Raw genomic sequence first — 20,276 nt, 5'->3', positions numbered from 1 at the left:
AAGATCATACAGCTAATAATTTATACTGATGTAGCTTCTCTGTTTCTTTCAGCAGATGATTTCTTGTTTAGAGCAGTAAAAGAATGAATAGATTTATATATCAGGTCTGAGAATTAAAACTGGGCATCTGACAAGCCATCGGACTTTTATTTTTAGCTAACTGGATGCATTTGTTTGGAAGCAGAATGCACATTTGAATATTTCAAGCTTTCAAAACTTGGAAGTCTTTTCTTGCTATAGTCTTAAAATAGTTTGTCGCTTGTATCACTTTTCCTGATTTTCCCTTACTAAAGTATATTTTTATCTCCCATAAACAAAAACTACATTTTTGCATGGTATTACTATGCATTGCCCTTCAAATTTTAAATAGCTACAAAAAAAATTCAAAAGGACCATAGCCACAAATGTAAGCTTTTCATTCTCTTCTTTTGTGTGCATGCATAAATAGAAGCCCATACCTTATAAAAAATCGTACAACTTGTACAAGATCATAACATTAAACCATTTACAATAAAACCATCAAAACCATCAAAAGATAACAGTTTTTAAATTAAAGTAAGGCTTGCCTTTACATATGGGGGGCATGTGTTACTCTGACTTCCCCATTAATCTCTTGCAATTTGTTACTAGCTGAGGCTTTACAGCAACAAGGAACATTCATTATTCATGACCGTTCAGCATTATGTACCTGGTATAAAATCCGCTTTCCCTACAAGCCCCTATGGGCACTGCCACGCTCTGTCTGGGAAACTCCTGTTTGATCACAGCTGGTAGGCTCCAGAACTCAGAGCTGCCAGCGCAGCCACCTGGACTGAAACTCAGCAGCATGCGCTTTTGAGTAGGAGGCGTCCCTGAAGTCACAGGGCTGCTGTCCGCCAGCAGGTCCCAGCACGGCACCGAAGTCAGCGTTTCAGTGTTCGGTGCCCTGGCCGGACCGACGCTGAACACGGTGCTATCTGGTGAGTGGAAGTCCTGGAGAGAAAGCAGATGGTAGTGGGAGACAAGCTGGCTCGTAAGAGGATTTTATTCATGCTGATCTTGCACAGAACAGTTTCAAGTAGCCACTGGGCCACAACTAACTAAAAGCTGCATTGAGTCTCATGCTTTCAAAGCTATTTGGCCAAATTCTGCCTTCATATATATTTAAGCAGTTTAATCGAGCACAGTTATCTGTAGTCCACTCTCAGCTGCACAAAATAACTCCATTAAAAGCAACAGTTACATCGCTGTAAAACAACCGTGAGAAGAAAATCCATCAATAGATTTAAAACTAGTAGTGGACTCCATCCTCAGCATTCTTCCAATTCTCCTTAAATTCCCCACAAGACTGCCACAAAATGCACAATGCAGAAAAATAGATACTGATATAAAGAAAGCTAATGCAGAAATAAAACAATACAGAAATAGGGAACTTAAAAAATATGTTGATCTGCCGACTCCTCTCCAGTTTGACTCTGAGAATTCTTTCCGTGTATTTTACTATGAATATAATCTTCAATAAATTTATATAAATTGTTGACCGTGCATACGGTTGGTTCCTGTGAGCTAGTTCTTAAATCTACTGAGCGATTATTAGAAAGCTGATATTCACAATTTGATGCAGTTTGCTGAAATACATAAACTTTGGGCACGTCCCCAGTTCTGCAGCCCTGTTCAGATAGCTGGAATCTTCCCAAAAGGATAACGAAAACTTTTCAGCCTGCCAGGCCAATATACCTCTTTTACATGCAAACTCAGTAAAAATTCACAGAACAATTTCAACAGTTACTACGGATTATGCTGCTTATTTTACAGAAATGGCCATTAGTGTCTGAACAGATGGAGAAGAGGCAGAACTAATTGTGTAACGTGCAAGAATCTCCTGCTTTGCACAAAGTTTGATCACAGTTAATTACTGCAGTTGTATTTGCCCAGGATTCTCTATTTTAAACTGAAGTGATATACCATAATCTATCATTATTGCATTTAATGAGTTATGTTCAAGTTATGCTGTATGCAGTTAAGACTATACAAATCTAAACATGCGTGTAAAGTAGGTGACAAACAAAAGCAGCACTTTACCTCTTCTCCTGAGTACAGTTTGGAAATACAAAGCTGCGGTCTGTAATAGATTTGATACGATGTATCATTGATTATTGTTGTCTTATCTTCGATTTGTAGAATTTGTATACCTTGTCGAACCATAGAAGAAATGCAGAACTGACACAACTGTAAGACAATAATGATGACGATGATGAAGTCGTACATAAAAGTAGGAACGACCGAAATACACTGACTGAACTGCCATTTTGTTAACTGTGGAAATCCTTTCTACATTCATGTACTTTTTACATGGAGCCATATCACATATTTCTAAGTTGCAACTGTCAATGTTGTTCAAACAAGAATGATAATTAATTCTTTTTTCCAGGAAAATTGTATCATCTTGATGAGGTGAGCAGATCATTTCTTACTAATGCTTTAAATTATGTTTCTTACATTATTTACATTCTCATTAAGTTTTACGTGTATTAACATAATTAGGGACAAGCTTTTATGCTGCATACATTCGATGATGTTTTAAATTAAATGATAAAGTTACAAATCACGATAATTTTCTCCCAACCTTCTGATGACCTGGAAAAGCACCAAGTTTTATTTCAGCTTCAACAAAACCTTCTTCATCCAATGTTACCACTTCCCCATTCTCAGCATCCTTCCATTTTGGGGAGGTCACATCATGAACCAGTTTGATTGCCACTGATTTGTGCACGGTGTTAGTGTTTGCCCAGTATACTCCAATCTGAAAAGCTTCCTGTAAGTGAAAAAAGACCAGCTATCACTTGTTGATAATTTTGTGCATTTCTACTACGCTTAAACATTGTTTCCAGTATGCAGCCAGTGTCATACCCTGCCTTTCTCCAATTCTTTCTAAGTGGCACAAGGGTGGATGAAACCACAATGTGGGTATGAGACTGAATCACCCAGTGAAATCAAGACTGTAGGCTACACAGAGATGTGTTAATCAGCAGGCCTTTTATTTCTTAACAGACATTCATGAGAAAAAAAAGGATGGCAAAATAAGCAGGAAGTATCAGATTGTCCAGCTGGAACTGACAAATTGGTCTGTTGAATTATCTTAATTCTTTCAAAAATAAACAATATTAGGACTGTAGTAAAAAAGCACATGCATGACAAAGCTAAGATATGTGAGAAGATCCATTACAGGAAGCCCTAAATTCAAGAAGGAAGACATTCTAAAGAATCATCCTCTTTTGTCATTCACTCTGTCTTGTTACCAAACTTTTCCTGGTACTACATGAGCTATAAAACACCTCAGCCTAAACCACTCCAGATGAAACGTTCCTTACAGGCTGTCAGCTGTGCTTCCATGGTCAACACACCTCCCAAGTGATAAGCTAATAATAAAGGATGCAGTTAGGCCTGCAGAGCAGTGGCCGAAGTCTTTACTTGAGCTTTGGAGTAGTTTACTTGGGCTGCCACATGGAGAACTATGCCTTCTGACTCAAATGGCAGTTACCTCGAAGTTGGGGGGAATCATTACTTTCCCAGTAGGCACTTGAAGCACTATCTTCTCTCCTTCAAACAGCCAGAGGTCCCACTTGGACTGATTGATAAGCAAAGCCCAGGGCAGGAGTTCTATCAGCAGAGTTTTAACACACGGTTTCCACACTGACAGCTTTACCCGCATTGGGCTGTCCCATTGGGAGAGTTGTTCATTGCTGTTCGAAAACAAACAAAATGATAAAGTCAAAGGAACGAATAATGAGTTCAAGATTACAAATGATATGCAATCATTTTCATAATTTGCAAGACCTTACCTTTTTGAAATAGAGAACCAGACTCCTTTTACCTAATCATTCTGGAACATACTGTTAGGCTGTCAGAGTGAGCCCCTTGTAGACTATAAAGACATATTTATAATGGCATAAGCTCAACCTAAATTTTGTCAGTTAAATAAATGCCCTAGAAACAGAATTGCTGCTATCCTCTAAAGCTAAACATGTGATTTCTGTAGACATAAAAATAAAATTTATTTATTTATTTTTCCCTCAACTCTTTTACTGCTGTTTCTGTGCCGAAACACAGATGCTGAATAAACAGCCTCTACAGCTGCAGCAAAAAAGTTGCATTCACAAAAAAATAGTTTATTTAGTCCTTGAACGGATGCAATCTTTTCAGTGTAATCAAGGGCAGCCCCTAGGCTAACTGAAAATTTTTCCTGCCTGCAACCACTTCTGCAGCTTACAAATGGGAATCTTGTAATTACGGAAAACATACTCCACGTTGATCACATGCAGTCTTCTTGAACTTGATTTCAGAAGGCTGACTAAGCAAACAAGCACCATGCAAAGCTCTTGATAACAAAGAAAATGTTATATGTAAATAGTATTTCTGGGGCTTTTTTTTTAGGATGAGGTGCTACAGAAAGTTGGAAGCACAGTAATAACTTTTCAAAGCGGATAAAATCTAAAGCTAGTTCAGAAAATTCTGTTGCCTAAAAATGCATTCAGAATAATCTAAAGAATGATAAAATACATTAAGCTTGAACTTTTAAGAAACTTACACTACAGAGTGAAAAACAAAATGTACATGCTTTCATTAGCTGTGCCCTATTCAGCCAGACCAGATCATACACATCAAATTTTAGATCACTGAGATTATTTTTAATTAACAAGGACTCCAGGACAAGCTATGATATTTTCACAGCTGACCTAACTCTGAAGGGACACAGGTTGATCTATTACTGTGAGTGGAAGGTTCATTAAGGGCCTTGGTGATCCTTATTTTGATTAAGCATTTGAGCTCTACAGAGCTTATGCTTGGTCAAGACTCAAAACACTTACTGAGTTCCACTGTTAGGTTAGTTGCTTTAAACTTCATTAACAAAGTTTTATAGTAAAAACAGATATCAATCAGTTTCACAACGATGAAGAGAATAACCTTTTTAGATAAAGATCAAAGATCATCCAGCCTAGTATTCTGACACTGGTTAGTAACAGGCGTCTACAAAACCCTGAAAAGACAGCTGGCAGATACTGATGTATCTGTCAGTACATTCTCCCAGCCTCCAACAATCTGTGAATAAGGGAGTTATTTAAGTAAGTGATACCTTTGTATTTAATTATACGGATGGTAAAGTTTTAGTTAGCTTCCTAGATGCTTTATTTCGATTAACAATTTTATGTTGTAAAAGATCTCTTTATTTGAAAAGTCAATGCAATGACTATGAAGTACGTTTAGCAAAAAACTACCTGTCTGAATCCTTCTTGTTATATGGCCATGCAGGCTGACGAGGATTAGCAGTGCCATAAAACTCCGACAGGATCTCACTGACATTGCCACCTGGATGGGATTTAGTTGCTATCTGTTTAATAAGCGTAGTTGAGATAGGGACTGCACACTCTGAAGGATCATCTTCCTCCCTGTCATTGAAAACAGATACAGTCACTCACAGAACAAGATCAAGTATTAACAGCAGTAACATTTTCTTTAATGAAGCTTTCCAAGTGGGTTCTGCAAGAGGAACACTCTCAAAGTAATCGTGGATGAATTATGGTTACTGAGCATATACAGATATGCATGAATTTGTTATGACACTTTAATAACATTTGTGTCTGAGACCCCAGGAATTGAAATGTATTCTCAATAAACAGTCCAAGAGAATTTAGGATTTTTTTTTTCCAAAACACAAAAATGTGGATAGTTTAAGCAATCAAATGCCAACACACTCAGTGTAGTGATACTACATTTATTATTTCCTATCATATCACTCCAGGTCACACACACTTGTTCTCTTGTATCTCCTTTGGATACTCTGCACTCTTTGAAATACTGCACCAGAAGTTAAAGTGTAAAAGGTTTCTTTTTTTCAATACAAAAGAATCATTTTCAAGGAAAGTGAATACTTTACCTGGCTTGAAATGTCAGGTGATGTGTAAGATCAGGTTCTATATTTTGCAGTGCTTTCTCCTGTCCTTTCCCTGGAACCACATGTGTTTCATTCAATCCTAGACTCCTTTTCTCTAAATGGATGATAATTGGGTCTGGAAGATGGCTCCTTACAATGAAAAGAGGGCTGAAAACAATCTACAAAAAGGAAAAAAACAACACTTTTATTCTTATTTTATTTCAGAATTACATCTGTTGAAACAAGCTATTAGTAAGTCTTTCCAGTGGGTCATTCTACCCTTAATTAATCACATGACATATCAGTTGTCAACACTGAGATTACAGAGGCATTACTTACTATTCGCTGCTGCACATGAGAGCTGGGCTCTAAAGTCAAAATTGTGCACCACACATATGTAATCAAACTCTTTGAGGATGGTACCTGTATGCAGGATAGATCAGCAGTATTTCATTAAAATTATTCTAAGCTGATGATACCGAACATTTCATCATATCAAACAGAACTTTGCATTTAAAGTTCTCAGTTCTCACAGACATTTTTTATGTTATATCTCAAGTACCTAATTCCAGATATACCTGAATGACGGTGCTGTGTTCTGTATGTTTAGAACTCAGGCATACATCTTGGGACCAGTCTTCATCTCCTGTGGCCTTCACACTCAGCTCGGTGAGCTCGTCATCTTCTAGGACATATGAAGGCAGCTTCTGCTTGGCTGCGAGGCAGTTGATGTGTTCTTTAACAACCGCCTGTCCATCCTGACTAATGTAATGCTGAACCACCTTCAGTTCAATACTTTCTGAAAGGTAACTACAGACTGTCTGTCTTCCACAGATTAGGATCTAAAACACACAAAAATATTCAGCCCATATATAAACAAGTGGAAAAAAGAAAGGTCAAGATTGGTTTACAGATTGAAAACGTGTACAAAAATAATCTCTATTTTTTTTTCATTCTTTTATGTTTTCCTGAGCACTACTGAAGGCAACAAATGGTAAAATACTATTTTTATTGGCGAAATGTATGTACAATTTCATAGAAATCAGGCATTAAGAATCTCAAAGTATTGCTAAGGCACTGTCTGGGTTTGAAAGACACAGGTAATGTATCCACTTTAATTCCAACTGAACTAAGCAGTACTGACCATGGCTGACATAATTTTGGTTTTGATTTTAAGAGTACTGTGATGGTCTCTGAATACTGCGCCCCTTCTGAATAGACACAGTGATATACTTCAGACGTAAGGTTTCCCCTACATGGGACACTGGGACATTCAGAGATCTAGATCTTTAATGTCGGCTGTTTCAAAGCTTGTAATTCCACTAAGTGGCTATACCATTTAGTTGTTGCTGTCTATAACACACTATTATTACTATTTCTCATACATAAAAAACACATTATTATTATTATTTCTCATAGAACGTACACCTTTTTCTAAGCTGCATGAAGGAACAGCATTCCACTTATATCTCTATTACAACCACTATCGTTTGCTTTTCTCTAACAAGGCTGTGCACTACAGCTACAATCAAACAAGCAAGCTCTCAGCATGGCTTTCAGCAAAGCCAGGAGCTGCTCTTGACTGATCAGCTGTATTTCTGTTGCACAACATGAGGCACTCTGCCATATCCACGTTGTGCCCACCCCATGCTCTGTCTCCTGCCAATGCAGACAGAATGACTGCAGCACTACTACAAATCTCTATACAAAGATACGATGTGAAAAGTTACTGCGCAGCAGCCCATTTTCAAATGTTAATTTGGTCCTTACTTCTTTCTCTTTCAATCATACAAAGGCCTGAATTATATCCTAGAATAAACCAACAAGTTTATTAACAAAGTGAATTACTTCTGCTCAAGACCTTCACAAATCCAAGAAATTGTGGAAGTTACCAATGTCAGAATTTTCAAACCACACAAAAGGAGGTTTACTGAAACATGTGAAATATGTGGTGCTAGCAGTTTTTATATGCTAAGATCCATACCATAATGATTTCTTATAGAAGAGTTGTAAAAACTCCTCAAGTGCACCCAGAATACCAGGTCTTTTTTTTTTTTTTTTTTTTTTTGCAGGTCTTGTTAGGAAGGGAATAATAAGGTTTATTCATGAATAAACAATGGTTTATGTTGCTCAGATTATTTTTTTCCAAACAGGATCAAATACTCACTTGTTTTTGTACTCCACTGAGCTGCTGAACCTTGATAATAAGCGAAGCTGTGCGGCCCTTGTACTGAATGGTACGGATAAAGGTCCCTGCGTTGTCCACACTGAATGGCTCAGACCACCGCCAGTTTCCCCAGCCTTCAATACAGATGTGTAACAGCTGGAAAGAAAACAATTACTACTTTAACACTAGCCAGCCTTGCAGTAAGATAGGAATTCCCATGACAGGGAAATATCCTTATTTTTAAATCTCAGCTGTGCTAAGCACACCAGTTCACTGAATCATTTGCTCATTCTGTGACTTCTGATACCAACAGAAGAATGGACAACACAGCAAGATGGTTCTGCATCGTGTGTTTCTATAAATGACCTGTTTTAACTCCGTGTTTATGGATGGAAAAAATCGAGCACACAACAGTTCAACATATGTTAGGTAGACTAGAGAGCATAAAACAGGAAATAAGAGATTTTCTTTACTGTAGTTGAAATTATTCTAGAAATCCTATCTCTGTATTAGCAGCAAGGTGATATGGAGTGCAGGTCCATATTTTTGGCCTTTAAAGCAAGAGAGAAAATTGCAAGCACCATTCACCTCAGTAGAAGCATACAAATCTTTTTGTATGTATACATGTAAAGCTCAGACTTATATATGTGTTAAACATACAAGAATGTAGCATATCACTGAGAGATGGGAAACATTTCATTTCTTATACAAATGTGGTGGCAAGCTCAAGCTTGACTGCATGAGAAGAAATTTTACTGCGTAATTATACTCCCTGTGTGATTCATTCCGGAAAAGGAGTGGCTTTTTTCCAGTTTAACTTAAATCACTTACAGAGCAATATAGTCTTTCATCATTTGAAGAGCCTTTCATCCTCTTACCCACCATACGCACTTACCTCTATCCCATGGAGGTTCTTTAAGCCAGAGTAGTGAAAATTGGTACTGTTCCATGTAGGTCAATGAAGTTACATAAATTTACGCCAGCTGAAGATCTGGCTATTTAGCTCTGCATAGATCTTTTGTGGCTGTGCAAACTTAAGAATGTGAGCTATATATAAGGGATCAAAGCAATAGGAATTCTGGGTAAAATTTAGTCTTTGCAGTGGGCCAGCATAGAGTCTAAGCATCACTTAAGTCCTTCAAAATGGTTACATAAAGGCCTTGTGGGAGTTCTTTCTTGAGGGTTGAATTTCAGACTGATTTTGGACATCTGTCATTAATTAATTTAAGTAATTGGGAACAGGATCAGGCCCAGGTTTGATTATTTACACTAGCAAAAAATGAGACTTGTAAATATTATGTTCTCCCATGATTTGTTTCCAAAGACAGATAGCACTGTCCATAGATCTGGCCAGTTGGACTTTGTGAATGTCTGGATGTTGGTTTTTTTTCATTGTTTTAAGAAACAACCACAGCAACAACTTTCAAAGATATTACAACTCAGTAGCCTGTTTGCAATTTGCGGTATCCTCTGCACAAGTTACACACAGAACAAAAACATCCATTCAGTGGGTGGCTTTTGAATTTGTTAGAGTGATGACTGTTGCATTTAGATTCAAATTAGCTTTATGCTGGAAGCACAAAGGCTTGTGTGTGCCAGTGTGTGCATGGGCACACGCTTGGGTAGGCACACGCGTGGGCACTTCCTTATATTCAAGATGATGCTGAGGGAATTGTGCACTAGGACACTTCAACTCGTAAACAAACACATTGCTTTGATACTTAAGTTACAGAAAAGGAAAAACAAAAACAAAAAAGTCCAACTGCAGTGTCTGGAATCAGTTCAGTTTCTTACAGAGGCAGCTGGGAATAAATCTCATCGCATCTGAACACTAAGAGAAACAAGGAAACTGTTTGCTTTGGAGAGACTGGTAGCGGGAAATGACAGCCAAGTAATGAGAAAAGGTACTAAGAAGGCATGCAAAATATAGCAAGCTCCAAAGGTAGATGTCACATAAATGCCATAATTGATGCTTAGTAATTGCATGTAGCTCCAACATTAGGAGCTCCTATGTCTCCCACCCTGCATAAACAGCTTTGCTCACAAGCTGAATGTTCCCAAGGAACACCCTGTCAGCTTTCACTGAGCGCTCATTAGCTCGCAGATGATGCCTTTACTCATTTTCTTTGTAGCACAATAAGTGTGCATTTAACTTCATGATTCAGAGGGAAAAATAAAAGTGATATTACTTTATGTTGACAATTTCGTATTTTCTAAACATTATACTTGTATACTAGCAAATACTACATACAACAGGGAACAACTTTCATACGCTATTTAATGACATAATAATATAAGAACTGCATAAGTTTCCTATCGAGCAAAGAAACTGCATTCCATGAAAACACAAAGGAGATTTCCTGGTGAACCAGTTACTCGAATGAGAGATTTCTGGAAAGCACGGCTAGAAGTGATTAGCAAATGACACTAAGTGATATAGAGATATATGGCAGGAAACAAAAATTGAAGTAATTTTAGAAAATTAAGTAATCAAGTGCGAACATTATGTTAGCAGACGTCATATTACATGGTAGTAGATGGAGCTCTAATGCTATAAACCTGACCGAATATACAGATTCAAGGCAATTGCCATATAACCCCTTTCATTTATCAAGTTTTAAATGGTAAGTATTTCTTAGAAACTGTGCTTAAAAAAAACTTTAACAACTAAAACTAAGTATGGTATATTCATTAAGAGGAAAGAGAACTCATTGCAAAAAGGTACAGAAAATATTAAGTCAACTTCAAAAACATTCTAACAAACATAATCCAGTGACAAATGGCAATCTGGAGTTTAGAGGGATTTTAAAGCAGACTATCTTTTTTATACATATTCACTTGCACTCACTTGTGTAACCATTTCATTTCTGCATTTGCTGTTGGGAAACATATCAACAGGTAATGCAGAGCTTTTTGTTTTGACTAGACTTTGCTGTTTTGGAGATTATTTAACTCTGAGCCATTATGGATTTCTGTTTTGAAAGGGAAAGAAACTGCCTTCAAGGAGGCAGACTAAGATGAAGCTGTTCATACTGGAGTAAATGGTTTGAAAAGCTGCATTTTTTATCACAGTCCCTCACAGAATGTTTCTATGCACTTCTCAAAATTTGCTTAGGTTTTCAGCTAGATGTGTGGGTGAAGGATATGATCTGAATAAATAAAGCTAAGTGTCATATGACAGGGTATGGAGACTAAAATGGGGGATTAAAAATGACACTAAGAATGGAGCCTGTCCAGAAAAGGCAGCATTTTCCAGCTGTGTAAGTAATCTAAAGCTTGTGCCCTCAAAATGCTTAGTGGTACAAATTTATTTCTATTTTGTTTGTAACTTAGGTTCACTTCAGTTAAATGACATCTTCTTTGCAGGTGAAACTAGTAAATGCCTTTTGGAAAGAAAAAGAGATATTGCTGTAAACTCTGAGGGGCTTGAAGGAATCGGGCGAGGACCTGGTTAGTGGCATGGAAGCAGGTGGTTATTTTAAGAGATATGAGACAGTAAAATGAGATGGTGCAGGAGCAAGGAGAAAAATGGAGACCTAGAGATGGGAGCTGAATGGTAAGTCTTGAAGCTAAAGCTATTTTTAATTGAAAAATAGTGAAGGATGACTGGTATTTGTTGTTTGTTTTTAGGACACTTAGAACAGTGTGGCACTTGACAAGGATTAGGACCTACAACAGTACTAACAATTAATATTTGGGAAACCAGCAAATGTAATGTTCATTTTGCTTATTGTCAACTGCAGCAGTCAGCAAAAGGCTGAGTTTCATTTTGGCTTGATTTTCTCATGGGACCTGGAAGATCTGACCTTCTCTATGCCACCAGCCCTTGAAAGACAAAAGGACAAAACAGGAGATGGAGGAAAGCAATTTCCATTACTCTTGTCCTGGCCAGCAGATACAAGGTCACACTCAGTGGATAAACTCTGACCCTCAGGGTTTCCTGGAGGTACTGTGAGTCTCAGCAACCTGCAATGAATGCCTGAACCACTCAGGAACTGACTAGCTCTAAACACTGTGGAATTGCCTTTTGGTTAAGGAACGGTAACCAAATTATGAGGATTCATGTGTCTCATGGACAACATTAATCTCTATCTGCCCCAGATATCATCTAGAAAGTAAGTAACACATAATGTAGTCTAACCACTGATTTCGAATGCAAAATCCCAAAGGAAAGCAACAACACATTTCTCACTACTGAAATACTGTAAAATAACATAGAACTTCTTGCCTTTTTTTTTTTTTTTTTTGCCTTACGTTGTTCTGCAAGTAACCTGGGGAGGATTATGTTAAGTACAAAAGGTTGTGCAGAGCATCTGTAACATCCCTAAACAATAAAACAGGAAAAAATCCTAATAATAACCGATGTATAAGTCACAGCTTCTAAGCTGAACCCACAGAGTACTGTATATCATCTTACACTTCACAGGATATAGCCCAATACCTGGAAGAACGGTCACTTGGAAATAAATAACGATGAATTATTATCTTGCTGGAGATGCAACAAATGAAAATTTGGCTTCATTTCTTTTTTCATAGGAGAAAGAGGAGGAGGTTCTTAAAGCTGTTTCCCAATCTACAACTGCCTTTTAGACTGTTCATAAAATTCCAGCAGAAGTCATGCTTTGCAGGCCAGCTATTTAAAACAAGGGAAGAAAAATTTTAAATGGATTCTAGTGTTCCAGTGAGGGCATTACTAATGTAACAACTAATACCCTTTCAAGGGTTTCTAGATGTACATTCAGAAGAAGAGCAAAGCAAATTACAGAGATCTTTTCTCTTAAATTCTACTTAAGTAGCGATTAAAGTGCCACAGATTTATTTCATGAATACTTACCAAACAAATGTATGCAGTTTATAATCAATAACCTGGTCACATTCTCACTGAAGCCACTGCTCAAATCAAAATACAAAGTGACTTTTACCCACAGCACCTGCTGCTTCAAATTAAGGACAGTGTAGAGGGAAAATGGGCTGTTGTTACAATGCCGGGAGCGAAAAAGTGAACAACTGAGCAGAACGAGTGTGTTACAGAGATTTTTGCTGTTTACTTGCAAGCAGACAACCTCTGTAGAATACATTTGGGGGGACTCTCATAAGAATGGTTGGTTTTTACATTTGCTGTGATCCCTGGCAGGACTCTGGGACTGCCTACTGTCTTGCGGGACAGAATTCCTTAACCCTGAGTAAATTGCTAGGAAGATCTGATCTCTCCTAACTTCAGAGTTTCACCCGATGTATCATGTGCTCCAGTTCTCCTAAAAAACACAGCTGTCTTGGAGACAAACATGACTTTTGACACAACTGGGGCCCATCCCACAAAGCAACTTGAAGATCAAGATAAGGAGCACAGACGGGATCCAATAATAACGGAGGGGTCAGCGGTGTCTGAGGAGCACAGGAGTGATGTAGCTTCTCTTCCTTTTTAATGATATCTCGCAGACCTCCAACTTTCATTAAAATCTGCAACAGGAACTCACGAGGTCTGGCAACTTTTGCTGGAATTGCTTAAAGCTTCAAATATCATCAGTTTTGGACTTATCCCAGCTCTGAAAAGGACCATATCCTGGGGGTGTCTTCTCCCCAAGGAGGGTCAAAAACTCATGAAATCTAAGGAAAACATGGGAGATGGAACAGAGCAAAAGAAAGAGCACCGGCCCTCAGACTTATTACTGAAATATTAGCCAAACTAGTGAGACTTGCAGGAATTGGAGTGAAAGTTAAAAGGGAAAGGCTAGGTTTGCTGAAATTTAGACAAATTGGGCTGGGAAAAGCCAAATGAAAGAAGGAGCTTAAGCCTAAGCCAGACAATTCGAGGGACAACACCAATAAACGATCAAACCAAATCCTTGCTGTGCTATAATTGTTTTCTGAACATTAAAAATTTGAATAATTTTAAATTATAGCCTTTTGAAACTTCAGTAATACTGATTTCAAATACAAGTGAAGCACTATAAAACTATCAGCTACTACAAAAATAATGTATTGTTGGTAACATATATAATTTTGTTAAATAATTCAAATGGGTAATTACTGCATCTCTCACTATGCTTAATTAGCAAAAGAAAAATTGAGAATTTTATTGATGTGAATGTAAATGAAATACAATCCTTTTAAAACTATTTATTTTCATCCAACTGAACTGCCTTGCCATACTAAAAAAACATTTTGCAGAGGTTAAATAAAGTATTTCACGGCAACCGCTGCTTCTTAGTGCCTGTGTAACAAGAAACATGAGCCAGCCAAAGTTGTGCAAGTTGGTTTTCTTTCCCAGTAAGAGAATGTGGTATCTAAGACCTTGTCCTAACTCATTTTATCCCCAAGTGTAAGTCAAGTAAGTCAAGTATGAACTAATGCCTGGAGGGAAGTCCCTGACTCCAGAAGTATGGATTATTTCACATTTATCTTACAATCTGCTCTCAGAGTTCTTAAAATTCACTAACTTGGCAAGTTGGGAATTATCATGAGAAATGAAATAATTTCATAACTATGAAGTCATCTAGCATTCCATGAATATGACACTGGTAGGGTTTGTCCATGCTTGGGCATTATTCTGACCTTTGGGTAATAACACTGCTAGATGGAAACAATTAGAAAAGTGCCACAGCATAATGGGTACAATCTGATGTCTTAATTGAGGAGTTGTTTTCATTTCAAGGATTTGTATTAATCATTAAGAAATTTGCACATGACAACATTTGTAATAATCTTTAAACAAACCTATTTCATATGACCTAAAATGACGAAGGATTGTGCTGTTTAGGCTGTTTAGATGAACTGCCCCTCTGAAGCATGCTATATTTACAGCAGTTCGGATTTAACATTAACCAAATGAACAAAGCTTACAGATGGATGCCAAGATTCTCTAACCTTTGTAAAGAAAATGTGCTTCTATCTCACATTGTGTGGAAAGCATATGCTTCCATATATTTTCAGTGGGATTACCTCAGTGCTATGTTTTAGTCTCTAAATTTCCCAGCAAGTGATGTCCGTTGAAAAATGTTAAAAGAGCAGTAATACTCTTGAAACTATTCCAAGGACTGGGACAAGCAGGGCAGAGCCCCCCTACTGGAATAGAGTGCTGGCCAGCAGCGTGGTTAAGTCAGGAGCAGGCTGTTAGCCTCACCGTCTCCTGGGACATGGGAGTTCAGCATGACATTCACGATTGTTTATCAGCCCAGTTCTGCAGTAAATCTGAATCTGATCAGAGCAAAACAGAATGGGAAAGCCCTTTGGCATCACTATGTTTCAAACTGAAAAGCGAATATCTGAAAAATGAATCTGAAGTTCTAACCGTCACTTAATCCAGGCCCTAATGTGTGACTTGGTTTTCTTCTGGACTTTTTCACCTTTCATTTTATTTAATATGAAACTTACATAACAGTCATGAAAACTCAGTGTTTTCCACAGCTCAAGTCTGTGCCCAAAAGGCTAAGATGAAGATCAACGTTTTATTGGATGGCTAATGCAATATGCAGTGCTGTGGTCTTTGGCTGCTGAGCTGCAAGTGACATAAAGCATTAGTAACATGCTACAGTTTTACTCTTCTACTTTTCACTTTGAGATAATCAACCTTTTCAAAAATCTCCAAGTTGCACCGTTATCAGAGGGGTGTTGTTTTTAGAAATCCACTATCATCAGAAGCACACCACTAGCAGAACAATGTAGAATGATGATCAAAATCAGATTCTCCCAATCTCTCAACCAGGAAATGGGTAAGGAAAATTAAGGGGAAAGTCTTACTGAGTTCTGATTTTATTTATAATTGCTTTAAGCATTTTCTTCTCTTTCCATGTGTTTATTAAAAGTTTAAATGTTGATTTGTGATTTCTACAAGAGCAAGTGATAACTGGTTATGAAAAATGGGTCACATCTTCCTGGCTTTCTAGGACAAGGCCTGTTGTTCCTTCTTCACGTGACTGGAGGCAGCTCTGTCAGTCATAACCCAAATGCAAGTGAGTACTGTCAGCTGGTGAATGGGGATCCTGCCTCACCATCTGACCCATGCCAGAGCACAGTCAGACATTTGGGTTGGCAAGAGATATACAGAGCTCCAGTCTCCCTGCAAGTCTCTGAAGGTCCACAAGAGTTTATAGCAAGTCCCCTGTTGGTGGGGTTGAGATGGCTCGTTATTAGCCTGCCTTCCTTTCCATGTATGTCTTAAGTGTTAACTGCAACTGTTTACTCTGGCTGAGTTTCCTTTGCACAGATTACAGCATTCATGTAAAATTCAGTAGTTCTGCATATCCACTGACATGAATGAAAACCACAGTAAGTTTGTCATCTGTGTTTCCCAGTGAAACTTGAAACTCGCTGACAGTGGAAGTGGGCACAACTCCTGTTTAGAATTACCATCCAAACTGCACCTTCTTTTTGATGTACTAGGGTTGCTATTTCCCAAGGCTCTACAGGAGCAGGGAACCCAGAGCCACTACACTTCTCCTAGATTCTGTAAAAAGATCAGTAGCTCTTCAGTGCAGGACTGCTGCTCAGCAGGAAGAGGTGGCACAGGTTTCTTGTGTGCCACTCAGCAGAAGATGGGTAAAGTAAAAAGAGAGAAGAAATAGAAAAAAAATGTTTTTGCTGCCCCCAAAATACCGTCTTTCAGATTTAAGTTCTTGCCCTCGCCTGAATCAGGAAGAAAGGCGCACTTTTTACCACCACTCAAGAAAATCAACAAGTCGGTTTCATCAAAGTGTTAATAATTTAAAATTATTTTGTTTCAGTTTCAGTGTTTATCCTTAAAAAAAAAAAAGCAGAAACTGCTTTATTTAAACTGTATAAGTGGGACGTTTCTGATGATCTCCAATCTTTTCTAATGCAAACACATGCTGAGCTGGGAGATCTGTCCAGTTTGACCCTGTTCTGCAAACAATTTCAGTGAACAGATGCTTCTGGTAAAAACAATTCATTAAAAAAATTCCCCAAATCTCTAATGTACATCACAGAAAACAGACACTGATCACTTAGTTATAAAAACCTGGCAAGCAATCTTCTTTTGCTTTTTTTCAGAAGCTCCAGCTTCCACAAACGCTCAGTTCTGCAGAAAGCTGTTGTGCACATGCAGATCCACCCCTGAGTAACTTCTAAATACTTCTGGCTTTCCTCACTCTTAGTTTACCTTTTCCTTCTGATGCAGCCACAGTGTGTGGCTCCTGGAGGAACCGGAGCATTAGGGATAGTTGAGACCATGCAGAAAATCAATGCCTAAAGCCAGCAGTCAGCTTCAGCAATTGCTGCATTTGCAGGGCTGTTCGTGACATACCTGTGGGGACTTGTGAGAGCGCCAGCTGTACTGGTGACTGTGGAGACTAGCCAGCAAAATATTTTCATCGGTATCCACCTGGCCAAATCGCAGTGTCTCCTGTGTGTCATTACAGATCACAAAATGGCTGAAGACCAACTCCTCTGCCTCGGGGCATTGGTTCTGAAAGGAAAAGAATTTGAAAGCCAATAAGCATCAGATTAATTGTGAGACATTTGGCAGCTGTCTGCCCAGTGGCGACTGCTACAACACAGAAATACTTCACGATCTCTTGCCATTAGCTCTGGTTTCACAGTATTCTACCCTCAGCAAAAACTAGTGCTTGGTTTGACAAAATATATGTAAGAACACATTTACTTTATTTGTCTGTAATGCAAATCTTTAACATTTAAAACTAAAATTTCCTAAGACGAATAAGATTTCTACAAAATTAATCTTGATGGGCAATGTCACATAGGGCAAAGGGACACTACAGGTTGACACAGAGATTACAGATAGACATGAAGAGGTTTTTCCACGCTTGACAGCTGCTCTGTCAGGCCAGGAGGCTGCACTGCTTCTTCCCCAGCTGCTGTCTTTCCTTGAGATGTTGCTGTGGGTCAGGAGAAGTCTCTCCCACCTGATACTGCAACGCTTAGAAAAATAAATAAATAGCAGGACCTATGGGGAGAGTATTTTCACAGCTCCACGAGGCTGGTTTGAAGATATACTGATAGTCCAAATATATTTGATAGCCCAGTATGAAAAAACAAAATGTATCACAAGTTTTAAAAGTATCTTAGATTTTACAATAATCTTTCTCCTATCTAGATCATCCTTCCATCCTTTTCTTTCCACTTTTCATCTGGATGCCTGTCAATCTGTTGAGACAATCCATGTGGATTACCAGAACTACAGGTCTCCCATCCCTGAATGCACAAACTATAGAATCCTGTACAGGAGAGGTCAAAGTGTGCTGACAATTCGATTTGGAGGTCATCTCTCGTATACTTCTGTCCTGGTCAGTACTGGGTTGGCACCTTGCACTTACAAGCAATTATCTAGCTACCATAACAACTCCCGTAAGAAAACAATATTCGGACAGTCTTCATGCAATCTAATGGATAAAACATAAAGAATTCATCTTCTTGTGCTTTTCATTACCTCTCTTTGACCCATCTTTCCTAGCACACACTTTTGACTATGCTTTATTATTGGTTGGTTCCCTTCTCCCCACAATATAGCCCAGCTGCTCTTTTCTCATCCTTACTTCCCGTGACATTTTCCCTAACTTATGGGATCTCCGTGGTCGTTGAGAGCTGATTCTATTTCCCCTCCTTGCTCTCTCAGTGGACATTTTAAAAAGACATAATGAAGCTAGCACCTCCTCCATCTATGATCATTAGGGTCTCCAGTTCTTTGATAACAATGTGGCTGAAAGCCTGCAGAAATTCAGAGATCAAAAGAGAGAGAGAAACATATTTCCTGATAGATCCCCACGGATCCATAGTTACTCATGAAAAACAGTTTGGTATATTGCTCACAGCACATTGCTGGGTGATATACGTTGAAGAGATTTTCGAAAGAGTGGATGTGCAAAGTATATCCAATTTAACATCCTTGAATGCACACTCAGTGCTGTTACTAACGTCAGAAGAATCTACGGTGCATGTCTATGGACAGGTTGTGATCCCTTTTGTGACCAAATATCAAAATAGTTAGCCGTGAGCATTTGTGCAGAAAAAATATTCACTCTGGAGTATCTGAGCATGAGAATATTTAGATTAAAGCTTTTCTCCAAATGTTGAGAATTCTGCATAAGATCAGGTATCTCCTGCGAAAAAAATTAGCAGAGCATATTCAAAATCCCACTTTTCAAAGCAGTACAACTCATTACAGAGTTTAAGTCTGGATCACATGCAGTAGCAGACTGGAGTATGCTAAAGGCTGACATTTACAGTGCCACTTCAGAATGCAGAGTTTATTTTGGCATTTTCTAGTGGTGGATCTATGTCTTTTTACTGTCAAGCTGCCATACCCACATACCCTTAAGTCTACCACAAATATATATATTTTCCTGTTACAGCTTTGCAAAATGTTCTTTTAAAAAGGCAGGATTTACAATCCACAGGGCTCAGCATGTTGTTATAGTCAAACCTAGATGCAACCCCAGGGAATTTAAGAAAATTGCTTTACTCCAATAGATTTTTCTCACTGATGATGCATAGAGAACATCTGAGAAAGAAAAAATATGATGATGAACTTTTCTTTTACCTGACTGTAACTGTGAAACTAAGTTAACACAGACGGTAGGTTCTTGCATATTTTGAAGTGAATAGGGAATATATAGAAAGCTTAATTTTCTGTCTTGAGCTTTTGGCACGTGTAGAACTCCTCAGTTGTGCTGGGGGAAAATGGTCACAGGAGGGTTTATTAGTAGATTTGTGTACTTTTTGGTGCTGATGAATGACTGCATCATTAGCCTTAAATGTGATAATTGCTACTAGAATCCATGGCTTTTAACAGCAACACATCTCAGACTCAGTAACAGAGATATTTTAAGCTCGATTTTGTAACAGTCCCAGAGTTTTAACCAAGGAAACACCAAGATTTGCAGAACAGGGAGTTGCTCCGTGCTTCAGCACTTAAGAGGCAGCTGACGATGCCTCAAGTCTTGATAGTAACAGCTGACTAAAGGATTAGCAAGGAAACTTGGGGATCCCTTAGCTCAGTGCAACAGCAATTTATTACGCAGGCAGGGTTCTAGGTAACTCTTATTTTCCTTGCAGTAAATGAGGGAGATTTTCCTCTGGCAGAGTACCACCCCTGCTTTTCAGTCCCTAATGCACTCATCATAGGAAACAGCATTCCAAAGTTGCAGCTGAAGTCTGGCAGTAGAAGCTTCTAGGGTGGGCAGAAAAGGACAAAAAAAAATCAGAAAAAGAATGGAGTGAGGG

General features: G+C 38.4%; 1 protein-coding gene across 7 annotated transcripts in view; it reads right to left on the bottom strand.

The window, feature by feature from the left end:
* The window catches only part of VPS13B (vacuolar protein sorting 13 homolog B), a 421,101-nt gene that overhangs the window by 30,192 nt on the left and 370,633 nt on the right, over window positions 1–20,276 (bottom strand). For all 7 annotated transcript variants that reach the window (XM_021386667.1, XM_021386662.1, XM_021386666.1 and 4 more), the window contains 10 exons: window positions 17,341–17,502; window positions 8,079–8,234; window positions 6,490–6,753; window positions 6,251–6,334; window positions 5,915–6,090; window positions 5,256–5,426; window positions 3,521–3,722; window positions 2,606–2,794; window positions 2,062–2,208; window positions 689–972 (listed from right to left, as the gene is read on the bottom strand). In XM_021386667.1, the coding sequence (XP_021242342.1) occupies window positions 689–972; window positions 2,062–2,208; window positions 2,606–2,794; window positions 3,521–3,722; window positions 5,256–5,426; window positions 5,915–6,090; window positions 6,251–6,334; window positions 6,490–6,753; window positions 8,079–8,234; window positions 17,341–17,502 (1,835 nt within the window). The remainder of the gene's footprint in view (window positions 1–688; window positions 973–2,061; window positions 2,209–2,605; window positions 2,795–3,520; window positions 3,723–5,255; window positions 5,427–5,914; window positions 6,091–6,250; window positions 6,335–6,489; window positions 6,754–8,078; window positions 8,235–17,340; window positions 17,503–20,276) is intronic.

Source organism: Numida meleagris, chromosome 2, assembly GCF_002078875.1.
Source record: "Numida meleagris isolate 19003 breed g44 Domestic line chromosome 2, NumMel1.0, whole genome shotgun sequence".
NCBI classification, from domain to species: Eukaryota; Metazoa; Chordata; class Aves; order Galliformes; family Numididae; genus Numida; species Numida meleagris.
This window is presented reverse-complemented; position numbering and strand designations above follow the sequence as displayed.